The sequence below is a fragment of the Callorhinchus milii genome, unplaced genomic scaffold, assembly GCF_018977255.1.
Source record: "Callorhinchus milii isolate IMCB2004 unplaced genomic scaffold, IMCB_Cmil_1.0 Scaffold10, whole genome shotgun sequence".
Classification (NCBI taxonomy): domain Eukaryota; kingdom Metazoa; phylum Chordata; class Chondrichthyes; order Chimaeriformes; family Callorhinchidae; genus Callorhinchus; species Callorhinchus milii.
In genome coordinates, this window is record NW_024704751.1 from 7029107 (window position 1) to 7046335 (window position 17229).

A 17229-nucleotide genomic window follows, 5' to 3' on the forward strand; every position below is an offset into this window, starting at 1 on the left:
AAGCAGGGACATAGTGGCTGAAAGTTTTTGATTTAGGTTTTGAAATCTAGGAAAGGCACAATTGCTCTATTACATTTTGCATATAAATGTTACTATTAGCAGACAAAATACTCTCGTGTAAGAATTTGTCTCACGTGGGCATTGTGTGACGTATCTTTTATGCTGCAGATAAGACATTTATCAGAAATTAATTTCAATACTGTATACCATATTTTGATAAGCCAGTATTAGACATGATGCTTTATTGTGCTTTTGGGTGTTTGGGATTGCACAAATGTAATAAATCATTGCTTGTAATTACAGGATAGCAATTGTGCAAGTGCCATAGAAATCATAGGAGCTCATTCATCAAACTAAATATGTCTGTTTTTGCAAGTGAGCAGATGGCATTGAACTGAGCAATCTTTATTTCGAATAAATGTCATCCTTCCTAGTGATTTAAATTCTGTGCCCCACCTCTCCTCCCTCCCCCCACCCCATAGACACATATATTCTGTATAAAAATAATAAATGTTTCTGAATTGGACAACTCTTGCAGCGAAAGTAAGTTTTGTTTGCCATTCATAGGGCGAATCTTTACAAGTGTGTGCCAAGTTGATCACGTGGATTGAAAGACAAAGGCCAAAGGAAAGGTGAGAAAACAAACACATCGCAAGAGATTGATTCTGTTCCTTCTTTTATTAAAACATTATTGGGAGATTCAGCTGCTACACAGCGGAGACTATAGTTGCATTTCGGCTTCAAATTACATTCGCACTTAGGCTGTGTCCAGGGAATGAATTTCTTAGTCTGTTTCAACTACTGAAGAGAGAAGGAAAACTGACCAGGGAGTTAATTCCATAAAGTATGGCAGGTTAACTGAGGAACCATCTGTGGCAATAGACTTAAGAGTAAACTGTTTCCTAACACAAATTTACTCCCAGGTATATATTTCCTCCCGTTCCTTCTTCCCTTTGAGAAAACCTGTTTTATAGCTATTAATTGAGAATCACAGTTACTCATTTCTTAAAAACGAAGCTCATGTAGGGAAAAAATCACAGACAATCCACAGACAGCTTTGGTGATCATAAATCACACTCTGAGCATCTTAAAACAAGGTCCATTGGACTGTTATCAGTTGATGCTAAGTGTCCTGACTAACAACGTTCCAGATTAACCGGTCAATCACCCACAAATGCACAGTAACTGGACGTGACAACGATTACCTGAGACGTTTTGACATTTATCAAACTCAAGAAGTGGTATTGAAAGTGACGTAATTCATTATTCTTTTTAAAAATCTGCGTAAACGCATGTTGTTATTAAAAGGATGATATATAAATGCAAGTTATAATACTTAGACACAAACAATTGTAATAAACAAATGCAAGTTATCAATACATTTAAGTTGATCATAAACAAATGCAAGTCATTCAAGTTATGATAAATAATAATCCTTGCATTCGATATAACGCCGTATCACGTCGTTTGATATAACGCCTCATCACGTCTCAAAAGCGCTTCACAGAATGCGCCGCAACGTGGATCGACCGCGCATTTTGATGGGCGGAACGCGCAAGGTGCAGTAAAAAGTGGACGAGTGAATAAATGCAAGTGAGGTGCAAGTGCAAGCCGCTGCGGGCGCACGAATCGATGCGAGTCGTACGCAGCGTGAGACGCAAGTTGACGGCGTTGCCATCAAATGCAAATTAAATCCGAATGCAAGCTGCGGGGGGGGGGGGGGGGGGGGGGAGTACAGTAAATGCAAGTTACGGCATTGCAATTAAATGCAAATTAAATCTAAATGCAAGCTGTGGGTGGGGGGGGGGGTACAGTAATGCAATGCAATGCAATTAAATACAAATTAAATCTAAATGCAAGTGGGGGGGGGGTGGTGGGGGGGAGGGGGGGGGGGGTACAGTAAATGCAAGTTATGGCATTGCAATTAAATGCAAATTAAATCTAAATGCAAGCTGTGGGGGGGGGGTGGGGGGGGGAGGGGGGGTGGGGGGGGGGGTACAGTAAATGCAAGTATGGCATTGCAATTAAATGCAAATTAAATCTAAATGCAAGCTGTGGGGGGGGTTGGGGTGGTGGGGGGGAGGGGGGGGGTACAGTAAATGCAAGTTACGGCAATGCAATTAAATGCAATTAAATGCAAGTTACGGCAATGCAATTAAATGCAATTAAATGCCAGCTTATGCATATATAAATATAATATATATGTATATATATATATATGCATGAGCTTGCATTTAATTATATTATATTTATATACACACACACACACACGCACGCACACATATATAAATACATGACCAGGTACGTTTGCGTGTGAGTAAACCCGATCGAAAGGGCGTGTAAACGGGAGCGCAGGTGAGGAATATTATTTTTTTTAATTTTTTTTTAATTTTTTTTTAAAAAAAAAGCTGATGGGGGAGTGGGCGCTGATTGCAGTGCAGTGCAGCGGTGGTGGTGTGTGTGTGTGTGTGGGGGGGGAGCGGGGGGTCAGAGGTCAGGGCGGGCGAGTCAGCGTTCAGTCAGCGGCCGCCGGCGACAGAGACGCAGAGCCCGAGCGCGCGGACCGACCGACCGACCGACTAACCGACCGCCGCCGCGGCAGAGCAGGAGGCGGGGCGGGGCCCGGGCCGAGCCGAGCCGCCGTGAGAGACATGACCAGCGCCGGCCCCGAGCTCAGCCGCTCCGCCGCCGCCGCCTCCGCCGCCTCCCGCCGCCCGGCTCGGGCCTGACGGTCACCCCGACACCCGGGGCCCGCGCCACACCCCCACACACACACCCACACACACACCCACACACACACCCACACATAGACACACACACACACACACACACACATAGACACACACACACCCACACACACACACACCCACACACACACACATAGACACACACACACACACCCACACCCCCACACACACACACCCACACATAGACACACACACACACACACACATAGACACACACACACACACACACAGACCCCCACACACACACACCCACACATAGACACACACACACACACACACCCACACCCCCCCCACACACACACCCACACATAGACACACACACACACACACATAGACACACACACACACCCCCACACACACACCCACACACCCACACATAGACACACACACACACCCACACACACCCCCACACACACACACCCACACACCCACACCCACACACCCCCCCACACACACCCACACACACACACACCCCCACACATAGACACACACACACACACACACATAGACACACACACACACCCACACACACACACACACACACACACACACACACACACACATAGACACACACACACACACATAGACACACACACACACCCACACACACACACACCCACACACACACACACACCACACACACCCCCCACACACACACACACACACCCACACACACACCCCACACCCCCCACACACACACATCCCCACTCACAACTCCCCCCACACACACCCCCACCCACACACACACCGCCCCCACACACACACCCCCACCCACACACACACCCCACCCCCCCACAGTGACCGGAGGAGCCCAGGCCCCCGCCGACTTGACTCGAGGATGGTGAGTGCAGCAGCAACCGCGGCCCTCCCCCCCCCCCCCCACGGGGCAGAGCCCTGGGAAAGGCGCAGGCTTCGGTGTTGTGAAGTTTGTGCGAGGCCGCGACTTGTTTCTGTTTAAACCGTCAGCGCCTCCCCCCCTCTCTCCCCCCTCTCCCCTCCTCTCTCTCCCTCTCTCTCCCCCCCACTCCCCTCTCTCCCCCTCTCCCCCCCTCTCTCCCTCTCTCTCCCCCCCTCTCTCCCTCCTCTCTCCCCCCCACTCCCCTCCTTTTCCACTCTCCCCTCTTTCACTCCCACCCCTCCCTTCACTCTCCTCTTCGCCCCCCTTCACTCTCCCTCTTCCCCCCCTTCACTCTCCCTCTCCCCCTCTTCACTCTCCCTCTTCCCCCCTCTTTCACTCTCCCTCTTCCCCCTCTTCACTCTCCCTCTCCCCCCCCTTTCACTCTCCCTCTTCCCCCCCTTCACTCTCCCTCTTCCCCCCTTCACTCTCCCTCCCCTCCTTTCACTCTCCCTCTTCCCTCCTTTCACTCTCCCTCTTCCCCTCCTTTCACTCTCCCTCTTCCCCCCACTTCACTCTCCCTCTTCCCCCTCTTCACTCTCCCTCTTCCCCCCCTTTCACTCTCCCTCTTCCCCCCCCCTTCACTCTCCCTCTTCCCCCCCTCACTCTCCCTCTTCCCCCCCTTCACTCTCCCTCTTCCCCCCCTCACTCTCCCTCTCCCCCCCCTTTATTTCCCTCTTCCCCCCTTCACTCTCCCTCCCCCCCTTCACTCTCCCTCCCCCCTTCACTCTCCCTCTTCCCCCCCTTCACTCTCCCTCTTCCCCCCCCTTTCATTCTCCCCTTTCTCTCTTTCCCCCCCACGACCACCCACCACCCGAGGGACAATGCTGCTTATCTAATCCCAGAAAGTATTAACAACAACTACGAATCACGTTAGTATAGCACCTTTCACATCGACTCTCGACTCTCTCCCCCTCCTCGCTCCCTCCCTTCCCTCCCTTCACCCTGACCATTTCCCCCCAATGCTCGGGTCCCGACCCAACTGTCCAGCGCCTTGGGACGTCCTCCCGACGTGAAAGGCGCTCTATAAATGCAATCTTGTTGTTGTTGTTGTTTCACATCGTCCCAAAGCGCAGCTTGGCAAGAGCCAAGGCTTGGGCGACCCGAGAGTGTGCGCGAGGGTAACCGCTGGAGTCTTAAGCAGCTAAAACTGCATAGCTTGCCATCGATATCGCTGTCTGGCGAGCTTTCCCACTCCTTGTCCAGTAAAAAGACCACCTCACCAGTTAGGGCTTTGGCTTGCAGGGCTAAAAGGAGATGAGTGGGAGAATTCCCGGCCCCCCAGTGACTGGTCTGCCCTTCCAGGTGCTGCCAATGAGCCAGGCCGGGCTGTGGAATACTGCGGACTCGTCTGGCTCGGGAACAGGTCTAGAAACCGGCACAGAGGGTTGGTTTGGTTCTGACATTCTGGTTGCCAAACGTCACCTTGGAGCCTGTTCAGTTGCAAGGAGACCCTGCTTAGCGACCCTCCTCTCCCCACCCACCCCCATGAGAAGAAAATAGTTGGGCAATCCGGCATCTGAAAAGCATGGGTTTCAGCCCCCACTGGGTGAATGGCAGGTACCAGGATTTCCCTGCGAGCTTCCTGGAGGGCAACACAGCCCAGTGTGAAATGCGTGAGAGCATTGCCACCGTTGCGCTGTGTGTAGCTCGCACACGCATCCCTTCCCATTGAGCGATGGTTCCATCAGTTGGAGGTGCAAAGTTTGAGCAGCAGTTGCTTACCTCTTTGCAAACCCATCGAGGTGGACTCCCCAAGTGCTGGATGTACAAACGTGTGTTAGATGGCTACACAAATTATTGGACTGTTTCGGTTGATGACATGCAAAATTGCTCAACCAGATGGACCACCGCCCAGCTGCCCTTCTGCATATCTTACCGTGAGATGTTATTCAGTTGCCACACGAAAGCGCGCTGTTAAGATGCAATTTTTTGAGAGGGAAAAGCGATCAGTCCTGGATTAGTGGCACCTTACTCTGCAAGGGTGAATTTGGCAAGGTTCTGACCTATTGGAACAAGTCATGTTGATGCTTGTGTTTGTACATCTTTCCCTGCGGGGAAGCACACGCCCAATACTCAATGGTACACTGTGATGGCACAGTGGAAACGCCACCACCATGTTCTCTTAAGTTCTGATTTTGTTTCGGAAGCGGTTAGGTCACGGTTCGTCACTGTATCTATCGTTAAGCCTCAACTACTAGAAATGTTAATTTTAAAGCATTTTCAAATTCTTTATCCCATTTCTTGTTTTTAAAAGCGTTTCTACTTATTTTACGTTTTATTCTAACTTTCCGCTCTCCACCTCACCTCTCCCTATGTCCACTCCTTTCCAGAGTCCCATTTCTTTTAAAAATTGTGTCCTTCCGGGCAGGTTTTGTAGCCAGTGCAGAAGGCTGAATCTGAGGTCTGACGGGAGCGATTGATTGATTGCTTCATTTGCATCCCGAGTGCTAGCGCACACAGATGAATAATGTGTGATGCAGAGAGGGTTTGCATTTCGAATAGTTGTGTGTAATTGGCACCAGTATGGGCGTGTGAGCCCAGGGTGCAACCATGAACACACAAGCAATTGCTCTTCACTTCATGAAATGTTCTTGAACTTTACTGAGGTGTTCACCCCCCACCTCCACTCCTCCGTGTGCTTATTCGGTGAAGCTATTGTCTCGTGTAAAACACATGTCGGCCCAGAATACCCCAGATTCAATCTCTGTCTGCGCTGAGTCAGCTGTTCAGAGCAGTAATGGCCTCTGCAACCTGAAATCCCAATGTAAGCTCAGCGCATCATCACGCTAAATAACAACTAGTCAGCACAGTTTCGCCCCGTAAACTTTACTTTTGTCTTCAACTGAACTTTAGTTTCCCTTTTGAATTCGATGTGTGGCCGTAAGTATCCTCCATGGGTAGCTGTTTGCATCTGTTGTGTTGAGATTGCAAGATCGTGGCGTGAATGCCTCCACTGTTGTCACAGGGTTTGCCATTGCCAAGCATCAGCCAGCACTTCCAAGCCCAGGGCGTCGTTGCGATGTGAGCCTAACCTTGGGAAAGCTGTCTACCTTCATGTCAGGTTCAGCTTCACTTTCAAAAACTATTGCTGCCATAGCCAGAAAAAAAGCAGACTGAGGTTTTTTTGTGAGCGGCGTTGAATGTATTTCCTTTGTAAGTCTGACTGTTGGATGGCCAGAAATGGTGCAGACGACAAGTGACATTTGTTTATGAACAGACATTATTATTATGTTGAATGCTCCAGTGACACTTGTGATTTTATATGAGGAAACTGATCCTAAAAAAGATAAGTCTCTTCCTCCTCCCTCCCCTCCTGTTAAACCGTAGGTTTCTGATGTTTCCTTATTTCCTCTTTGATATTGTAGCCGTAGGGCATCTCTTAGCGCTCCAGAGTGAAAGAGCAATGACATATTTTAAGAAATCTTGTTTTGTAAACAACAGTGCCATCAGGTGATGGGGAAACCTACCTTGCAATGGTTAGAATGAAATTGATGTGTTGCTTTTATTTTTGCTTGCAGGTTTACGTAACTGGAACTATGTTCAGCTTTCATTCACTGGAGAACTTAAAGGTTTACATTACCAACCGGCCTCCCCTTGTGGTGTTTATGATCAGTGTCAGTGCTATGGCAATAGCTTTCCTGACATTGGGATATTTCTTTAAAATAAAGGAAATCAAGTCTCCAGAAATGACCGAGGTACAGCTTTCCCCCTCCCTTTTTTTGTGGAAAAGTACCATATTTTTCCATTAATGTAGTATGTTTTTTTCATGTTGCTTTCTGTAAATTTCAATTGGTGATGGATCACGAGTTTTAGGTAATTTGCTGAAGCCTGGCAGTCCAACAAAAGGAGATTTGTGTTTCAATATAAAAGCAAACATGTAATATTGAGTCCTAACTTCCAATGTGTACAAGATGTCTTATTACAATGGTTCTACGACCTTTGTTCTGTGGAGTAAATTGGCTGTGTTAAAATTTATACAATGTACCGGATATTCCTGGATTTACAAATGAAATCATTGTTCACCGGTTCTGTTTAAAATATTAAAATTACGGTCAGTATTTCAATAGGCTGAACTATTTTGCCTGCAACCCATGATAGTTTTGGTTAGCCTCTGCATCAAATGTATACCCATGTGTATGTGTGGAAGGAGGGGGCAGGGTGGGGACTTTAGGTAGCAACGACTAAAATTGGAAGACATTTTCTGAATAGAATAAAATAAAATACAAAACTCTTTTTCTGCTCTTGAGTATAATACTCCTAGTGTCTAAAATCACTTGTCTGTAGTTGTGCAAGAATTTGATCACATGACTTTGGTCTTAATGCTAAATTATAAATGACTAATCTCTGACTGTTTTCAAGGCTGGAGGCACTGATCACAAGTCTGAGCAGTTTTAATTTCTGTCTCCGAACAGGATTGGAATACTTTCCTATTGAGGCTTAATGACCTGGACTTGTGCATATCCGAGAATGAAACATTAAAGCATCTTATTAATGAAACAATCACTCCAGAGAGCACAGTGACCAGTGGGCAAGTGCGATCTTCTACACAATCCCCACAAGTTCTCGAAGATTCTGGACCAATCAATATCTCCGTCTCCATAACGCTCACACTCGACCCGCTCAAGCCCTTTGGTGGATACTCGCGCAATATCACACATCTCAGTGCAACCATCTTTGGACATCAGGTTGGATTGACAGGTAACGGACAGATATATGTATGATCAGTGTCTCTGTTTGATGTAACAATAATTCTGTTGATCTTGGATTGTTGGTGCGAAATATTGAAATATTTTCGCCCACAGCTTGTCTTGACAACACTCGCGTGTATTCACGTTTCCCCCTCCCCGGTTGGTAGAGATGACTTATTAGTCATTTCTTACTGACACCCGAGCAACTCTTAACGGCACTGAGCCAGTTTGCACGTCAAGCTCTATGACCTCTTAATCCTTTGGATGGTAAAAGCCCCAAAAGCAATTGGTGCTTGGGAAGAGATGGCACACTGAGTTAGCACACTGTCCTATCAACTCTGGAACCTAGGGGGCAAATTCATTGCAGATGGGGGAAGGTGAAAGTCTTTTTTTGGGGGAAGAAACTGACCTGATATTAGACAGACTCCACTCGATCGAGTCTCAATTCCGTTCCTAACAAGTTGAGAGTAAATCTGATCTGGTTTTAACAGCAATTGACAGTAATTAGTGGGCTATGTGTGACACTGTGAGATTCACGCTGGTACAACGTGGACTGGGGCGAAGAATTAAGAGTTTAAAGCACGTTTTGGGGAACGAGCAGCGGAAATGTTATGTTTTATGTTGCCACCAGGTGACAAAAAGTATTGGAAGGCTTTTATAAAGAAAAACCTCAGCATCCATTTTCATTGAAATAAGATGTGGCTTTGGAGTATGCACAGTGAGATTCTTGATTCTCTTGCAATAAGAGCCCAGAGAATCAGAGCACCTCAGGCCCATGGAAAATTTCCACTGTGTTGTTTTCCTGTGTGTGCTGTCAATGATTAGTGCTGAAAGCCTTCAGACCTGGAGTTTGTTCCATGAGTCAGCAGGACTCGCTAAGCCAGGACTGCTCCTGTTTGTGTACTGAATTATACATGCTGTACAGTAGCTCACCATTGATCATTCTGTACATTCCTCAGGCAATGTCTAAACATTGGATTGCAATCCCGCTTTATAGCATCAGTTGTGTCAAGAACAATCAATTTTAAAGTTGCATTTGATCTATCGCCTTTCGTATCCGGAGGACACCTCAAAGGGTTTCACAGGGTTTCACAGAATTTGCTGTGAAGTATAGTATAGTGAAGTATAGTCATGTATTTTGTAGGCGAACAGGATTTGCTGTGAAGTATAGTCGTGTATTTTGTTTTAGTCTGTTTTACAAGCCGTTCCCTGTGTTTACATAACTTTCACCAGCACTTTGTTTGTGCCTCCTCGTTATCAGAATGAGATAGGAATTAATTTTTATTCCAGTACTATTATGTGTTGGCTTTGTTACTGACTGATAAGGGAAACCCTTTCTTTCAGAACTTGACTAAATATATTCTACAGTTGCCCATAAAGCCATAAGAAGGGGTAGGAAATTGGCCCACTGTCAAGGCACATCATCGAAGTACAATCTGAAGCATTGAGTTTAGGGATTGGGTGGAGTAGGAGCAGTCCGAGTTTCTCCATCATTATCCTGTGCAAGTAAATATTTGACAAAATTGTACCCAGTGCTTTTACTCCCAAGCAGGTGGCGATAGTTGTGCTCCCAGCAACGATTGTATTTGGAGCTGGAAAGCACAGTTAACCTTCTTATGCGCCTGAGGCTCAGTCAAACTAACGTGGAGCAAGAATTCTATTGATAAGCAACACATTGGGGCTAAACAGCTGTTTTTTTACATGCACTACAGAGAAACCTACAGCATCGAAACAGGCCGTTCGAACCTGTCCCTTCCAGTGTTTATCTTTCATACGAGCATCCACCTGTTTAATTCCCCTCCACCCATCATTCACTCCTCTCCCTAGCCTCCCTCTTCTATATTCCCTTCTCTCTCGTGAGCTAACTTCGCCCATAAAATACACAATCATTACACTTTACAGTGTGTCCTGTGAAGCGCTTTCAGCCCCCTTCGACTACGCTGTTGGGCGCTGTATCAAATGGAAGGATTATTAAGTTTTTCCTCTCAAGTTCGTTGATGCTTTCTGCTTCAACCGAGGCTCCTTGTAGAGTTCCACGTTCTCTGTACTTTCTACTAATACAGTATTGAAAAAGCTCAGACCACCCGGGACCTTTGACACTTGAAATTACTTCTTGAAAGAAGTTTAAAATTTCCAACTTGTGTGGGCTGCAGTGGGAATTGATTTTGATTCCAGTCGCAACCCACCACTGTGCTCCCAGCATCAATTTGATACGGAAACTGCATCGAATTGACCTGAACTGCTGGTGTATTCGAGGCATAATGTGAAATGCAGGAGTGTCTGATCTTTATTGGCAAGGTGCTGGTTACAGTGGCTGTGAGATTAAATGTCCTTTCTTGTAGCTTATTTGATACAGTACTACTGCAGGACAATTACAGTTGGTTATGAAACTAATCTAAGATTATAGGGAATGTATAGGCTCAGGCCAGGTGTGCATTACACAGGAATATTTTCCAATTACATCTGCCTAGGTTTGTTCATGTTGTTACACACTGGAGGCCGTTGCCCGTTCAGCATCTAAAATATTGCCATGCTTTTCCCACCCCCGCCCCCCCCCCAACCCTTTCTGCCAGGAGTCAGCCTTTTATTTATAAATTTCAAATCCCTCCCCTCCCGCTTTATCTCCGTTCCTCTGGCTCAAACATTTCGCCCGCATAATATACAGTCAATTCACTTTACAGTGTACCCCATGAAGCTCTTTGAGACGTCTCAACGACGTGATAAGGCACGGTATCAAATGCGACAATTATTATCAAAACGCTTTCTCAGTTTAGCGCCAAATGGAAGTGACAGCCTCGCGAATCTTAAAACGTCTGCTATTCTTGTTCCTGACGGTAAAGTTAAAAGCATACATTACATGTCCCTGGGCTCTTGTTTGTAGGTCGAGAAGCACACGAAGAAATTAACATAACATTTACTCTGCCGACCGCCTGTAACTCAGATGACTGCATCCTCCACGGCCACTGCGAGCAGATGGTTTACACAACATGCATGACCATCACGGCTGCAACTAACGTCTTTCCAGTCACCGTGTGAGTATTTAACACTGGCCTTAGAAACAACTTGGCCAAGAGAATTTACTCTCCTAGCCCGTCTTCACTCCTTTAACATTGTTAAATTGCTGCAGCCTTTTTGGGGGAGTAAATTTTTTTGCATTTGTAAAGATGGATGCGGTGCACGTGATAAGTCGCTAAAACCTGGCTTGAACCATGAGTATTGTTTTTGCAAAATTAGACATTTGCAAATATTTTGACTGTTTGCTCACTTAATCCAATGCAGACTCTGGACAACACAGATTCGTTGAAACCCACAGTAAATACCAGACTGAAAGATAATCCTCAGACCAGTTCATCTGCTTGTTGAATTTTCTTCTGGTTCTTCGCTGCTCTGCTATTCATTGAGTGCAGACTTTGAGAGGGAAGGGAGAGAGTTAATTACTTTATGCTTGGCTATGTTTGCCATGGAACAAATTCAGCTGAGGGAAGTCTCCTAAAGCTTAGCAAAGGATTGTTTATCAGCGTTTGGTTGGCAATGGTAACCGTACAAGAACAGTGGCAACTCATTCAAAAAGATGGGTACACAGAGGATTACCTTTAATGGTCTTTCTGAGAGACTTTATATTAATTAGGCACAGAAGATTTCTTTACATGCTCTAGAGCTCTGGCTTGCAGGAGCTGGGCACTGATACTTGTTTGATTTGCGCCAGAATATTTCTAGGTTTAGCCAGTCAATAAAAATAGTCACGAGGAGGTAGGAGGAAGGTTTATGAAAAGACTTTGCTTGATGTGATTGAGACTGATGCCAGGCGCGTATCATGCACACAGAATATCATGCCGAAATGTCGGACTAACAACTGAGAGGTCAAGTTTTAAGTGTGAAGAAATTGGGATCCCATAAATAGTCGGCCAGCATCTTGTATGCAAAGATTATTTTTTTATGGAGTGGGGGGAGCTTTGTCACTTCATCTCCTTTTTAGTTCTAAATGCTTCCTCCCAAGGTTTTGTTTCCCACCTATTTTCTAAAAGCCGTGATATTTCTCTACCAGAAGATCTTTTAAAGGGTTAACAACGATATACATTTAGTCTGCACCTTACTTGAAACACTTCGCACAACTGATTGAGAGCCCGAGTTGTGTGTGTGTGTGTGTGTGTGTGTGTGTGTGGGATAGCGGGTTGGAGTGTGTGTGAGTAGCCGAGAGATTTTAAAGGCAGGGAATGGATGGAGGAGGAAGGGCAGAAAAACTCAGTGAAGGAGTTCCAGATAGCAGGGGGTAAAGTGGCTGTAAGCTTGCTCACTGATGTGTGTTGTGTGTGTGTCGGAGAATGTGAGGTCATTTGGGAGCTCTGTAACCAGCCTTTTCTGCGACCTTCAACTGAGAAACTTTTGAGGTTGACAATAAAATGTTTCCTTACAGCCAGCCGCCGCATTGCATCCCTGAGACCTACAGCAACGCCACCATCTGGTACAAAATCTTCACCACTGCTAGAGACTCGAACACAAAATACTCGCAGGAGTACAACCCATTCTGGTGTTACAAAGGAGCGATTGGTAAAGTCTACCACGCACTCAATCCCAAACTAACCGTCATTGTTCCAGATGTAAGTAACTTTATCCTCTTGTTGCCATGTGTGCCTTTGCCTCCTTCAAGGCCTGTCTCAAGACCTTCCTTTTTAACCGTGCCTTTGGTCATCCTCCCACCTCCACCCTCCACTCCTCTCGACTCCAAACCCCAGCTCGGGTTCAAACCCTTGACTGTCCAGCGCCTTGCAACGTCCTGAAGACGTGAAAGGTGCTCTATAAATGCTTTGTTGTTGTAAATTCTCTCTCAACACACAAACCTCATTTTAACTCTCTTCCCCACCGCCGCCCCCCCCCCCCCCACACACACACACACACACAAATCTACCCACCTGTCTCTTAAATCTCTCATCCAATTTCCTTTCTACAACTTTACTTCCTGCTTCGATGATGTGTGCGTAAAGGTGGCAGGAATTCATGAGCTTGAAGCTATCCGTTGTCTCGTATTTTGTTTTCAGGATGACCGTTCGCTCATTAATCTGCACTTGATGCACACCAGCTACTTCCTCTTTGTGATGGTGATCACCATGTTCTGCTACGCGGTTATCAAAGGACGGCCGGGGAAAGTGCGGCAGAACAATAATGAATTCTGCCCAGAAAAGGTAACCCTTTCTTTTCCTGCAGCTCGCCCCAATTTAAGTGGAAAGTATACCCTGACCGCGATGCCTGTTAAACACCAAGACGTTAATGCAGCCCATAATTGTGAGTATTTAGCTATTTTATTGCTCTACTAAAACGCTGATAGCAGCAACTGCCAATATATTTTTGCTGTCTTTCCCGCCTTGACCGGTTACAGATGGTAACCACAATCATTTATAAGACCATAAGCATTTGCTAGGCGAAAGAAGATCAAGGTCCATCTAGTTCGCATTCCACCAATACACAACAACTACATGCATTTATATAGCGCCCCTCACATAGGGTAGCGTCCCAGAGCGCTTGCCAGGGGCGGAACACGACACCCAGCCTGGGGGTGGGGGAGGTGACCATAGGCATGGTAATACTGTAACCCGAGATATTATTTTATAGTTAAAATCTATCTAATTTGCACTTGTACAGTGCCTTTCCATGTTGGGAAAAACCTCAAAGCGCTGGGTGGAAGGTTAATTGACAAAACACTTCAAGAATGAAGGATCCTCTCTGCCTAGTTTTCATAGAATGAACAGGGTCTGAGGAAATTGGCCCTATTCCTAGTGAACTGATCAAGATTACTAAGTGATTGAGGTTTGCGATTAAGCATCACTGATATCTTTCTTTCCCCTCTCCCGTCCCCTCTTGTTTTCCAGGTTGCATTGTCAGAAGCATAAATTAGCTCCAAGCCTGGAAACGGAGCTGTCTGTAGCATTTTGCCCCGTGGAGCATAAACTGGCTGTTGACTATCTGAATGCAGTGTCCTGCAAAGTTGGTGTATTCCAACCAAAGACATTTTAAGTGCCTGTATTTACATTGTACATATTTGTAAGAATATATCCAAACCTGATCCGACGATGCACTTGTGCCACCTATTAACCACAGCTTGTTTTTCTAAAAAAAAAGTAGTTTGCTGCTGTATCAGCCTGGACATTACTTTGTCGATCCCAGGTACAAGTGTGAGAAGATGGAAGCAATTCCTCCCCCCCACCCCCACCTCCCCCATTCCCTTCCCCAAAGTGGAAGCTTTTCGGGTGCTCCGTTGAACTTCATTCGCAAAGATTGTTTTTAAGTTTGTCAAATATGTACATAATTTGTCAGAAACACGTGTTCCGGTGGTGTGTGTACTGCATTTCTGACGCTTGAAACGATCCATTAAGCATCTGGAGTTTTTAAATGTGTGTGTATGTATATATGTGGCTAGGCTTATTCCATTGTCTGTCAGCGTTTGACCGCAAAGGGTCTCACACTGTCTTGTCTGGAAATTTGGGAAGTAGACAAATCTCTCTTTACTGCATTACAATATAGCTTGAGCTTGCAGGAAATGGGTACTGAAATTCTGTGTGTAACAGTGCTGCTGTCCAGAGGATAATGGCTTTGCATAGAGGAACCGTCCATTGTGAGCTGCAGTCTATGTATGGCATGTTGGGATATTGTATTGCCTTTTTCTTTCTGGTCGAGATCTGTATTTGCATGTGTACTATTGCAAAACGTTCCACAGATTGCCTTAAATTATCCACGTACTTCTCTTGGCCTTTTTTAAATTAATTAATTAATTTGCTGTATGTGAAAAGCTTTGTAAATGACATCAGTACGAATCCTCCTCCGATGCACAGTTAATTCTGTTTGATTTGCCTTGCTTATTAATTGGAAAGGGGTGGCAATCAAGGTGGGTACCGCTAATTCTCCAAACGATTCTGTGAAGAGCTTCGCAAATGGTTGTCCTGAATTGCACGGGTGTTTTCTTTTTGACCCAAATTCCAGCCCCCAAAAGTTTAACGTGATCTACGTAGGTTTTAAGCACACTATGAGACCCAAAATGCTAACCGGTCTTAGGCTACAAGACTATTTTGCCTTTGAAAGTTAAAAATGCTGTAGAATTATGGAAGGAAAATTTTTGATTGTCATTACAAACTCTTCGAGTGACCAGCTTGCAAGCTAAGACTGATTTTTTAAAAAAGAATTGTTCACGAGCTTAAGCGTGTAAGGCAAAAGGGTCTTTCAGGCTGAGACTAGGTGGAATTTACTGGGCCTCAGTATTGGTACCTTAATAAGTTGCAGAAAGTGGTCTCTTGTCTTTGTTTTAATATTAACCTCTGTGGCATGCTAAAGTTTTAATAGAGCTGTTAGCACCAGCCAGTGATGATTGGGGAGAAATTTTGCTCGAGGAGCTGTGAATAAATGTAGATGAAGGGTGCCTTTGATTTGCAGCTTTTTAAATTTAATTTAATTTTGCCTCTTTCCCACACTCTTCCTGCACCTTTCTCTGTTTGTTCACCCAGTTTCCGATCGAGCCTTCATCCTGCTTGTGGCACTGAACCCGCATATTGACATCGGTGTCAATCCAGTGAAATTGGCAAAGAATGTAAACCAAGCTCAATGCTTTGGTCCTTATGTGTTTGGGTGTGTGCGCACTTTTTTAATATATATATATATATATATATATGTGCATAGGTGTACTAAAAAAACTTTTTAATATCTGCATGACCCAACTTGTCAGTCTCTTCTGAGCTTGGCTTCGTTTGACAAATGATTGTTTTATTTTAGTCCTTTTTTCTCCCCTCCTCACCCCAAAAAGAATAATAATTCAGACAAAACTTTTAAGGTCTTGTGTACTGGGGCCCGACTGACACTGGTTGGATCAAACCATTTGTTTACCCCCCACCGTTCCAATTCACTGCAGAAGCCAACCGAGCAAGCAAACAAACTGCATGCAGAATGACGCAGGAATTCAAAGCCGAGAGCTCCTCGTTATCAGAGGTCTTGAAGTTGCGGTCTGCGGTTTGTAATGTTAAATATTCAACGTTGCTCCACGCGTGCTTTAGTGTGCAATTGCACGCCCTCCCCATTTTGTTGCCGCCTTCCGTGTAAATCCTTTTCAAGTGTTACTTTAAATGGAAGATTGAGTGGAACTGAGGCTTGGATACCCGTGTTCACGTGACTTCCAAAGAGTCGTGCTGCTGCCTTTCTGCCACTTAACTCTGTTGGCAAGGTGCCTGGGCCCTAGTTTGGATGCCCGGTGGTTTATTTAGGGAGGAAAGACTTGTATGTACGTGAATTTGTGTTGGCTGTCTTGTTGCATGATGATAATTCTAATAGCACATTATTTTATGACAATCTCTCACAGATGGAGTTTCTGTGCTTTTTTTTGGGATAAGATTTGCATATGCTTTTGCTGAATAAAAGGATCCAACCGTTGGCATGTCATTGCTTTCCTTAACGGGAACTTTGTTGTTGATGAATCGTGCTGAATTGCGTGTTATTGAGTGTTTTTAATACATAAATCCAGCAATGCTTGTTTGCTTTCCCTACGCTCCCATTACCTTGGGGTTGAGTTGCAATCTGCCTGGCTCAGTCGGTCTCAGCTCTCTGGGTCAGAAGGTTGTGGGTTCAAGCCTTGTGTGTCGGGGACTTTGAGCTGAAGAGTCAATGTTGACGCTCCAATTCAGTGCTGGAGAAGGGGTGGGGGGTTGGTGAGAGAGCATTGCATTGTCGGAGATGCCATCCTTAGGATGAGCTTAAACCGAAGTCTTATCAGCCTGCTCAATTGACTGTTAGATATAACATTAGGTAGATCAGATTAAAGATCTCATAGCACTATTCGAAAAGAGATGGGGTGGGGCTTCTTCTGGTGGCCTGACTGAAGGCCAGCCGATTCTTTGAAGAAACAGTGTAATTTGCTGCCTGA

At 45.5% G+C, this 17229-nt stretch overlaps 1 protein-coding gene across 2 annotated transcripts; it reads left to right on the forward strand.

The window, feature by feature from the left end:
- Nucleotides 1-3538: 3538 nt before the first annotated feature.
- On the forward strand, nucleotides 3539-16748 carry tmem248 (transmembrane protein 248). Of its 2 annotated transcripts, none has more exons than XM_042338723.1 (7): nucleotides 3539-3588; nucleotides 7164-7340; nucleotides 8058-8343; nucleotides 11215-11365; nucleotides 12748-12931; nucleotides 13370-13613; nucleotides 14198-16748. In XM_042338723.1, exons 1-7 carry the CDS (start codon nucleotides 3586-3588, stop codon nucleotides 14221-14223), a joined length of 1071 nt encoding a protein of 356 aa, XP_042194657.1. In that variant the 5' UTR covers nucleotides 3539-3585; the 3' UTR covers nucleotides 14224-16748. The 2 variants fall into 2 exon arrangements, with proteins under 2 accessions (XP_042194657.1, XP_042194658.1); XM_042338724.1 differs by having other exon boundaries at nucleotides 13370-13513.
- Nucleotides 16749-17229: the final 481 nt, after the last annotated feature.

Bases quoted from the DNA above. Each gene is read 5' to 3' on its own strand.
- tmem248 (XM_042338723.1), top strand. The intron at 8,344-11,214 runs GTAACGGACAGA...TCTTGTTTGTAG, and splicing joins ACATCAGGTTGGATTGACAG to GTCGAGAAGCACACGAAGAA. The intron at 12,932-13,369 runs GTAAGTAACTTT...TTTTGTTTTCAG, and splicing joins TAACCGTCATTGTTCCAGAT to GATGACCGTTCGCTCATTAA.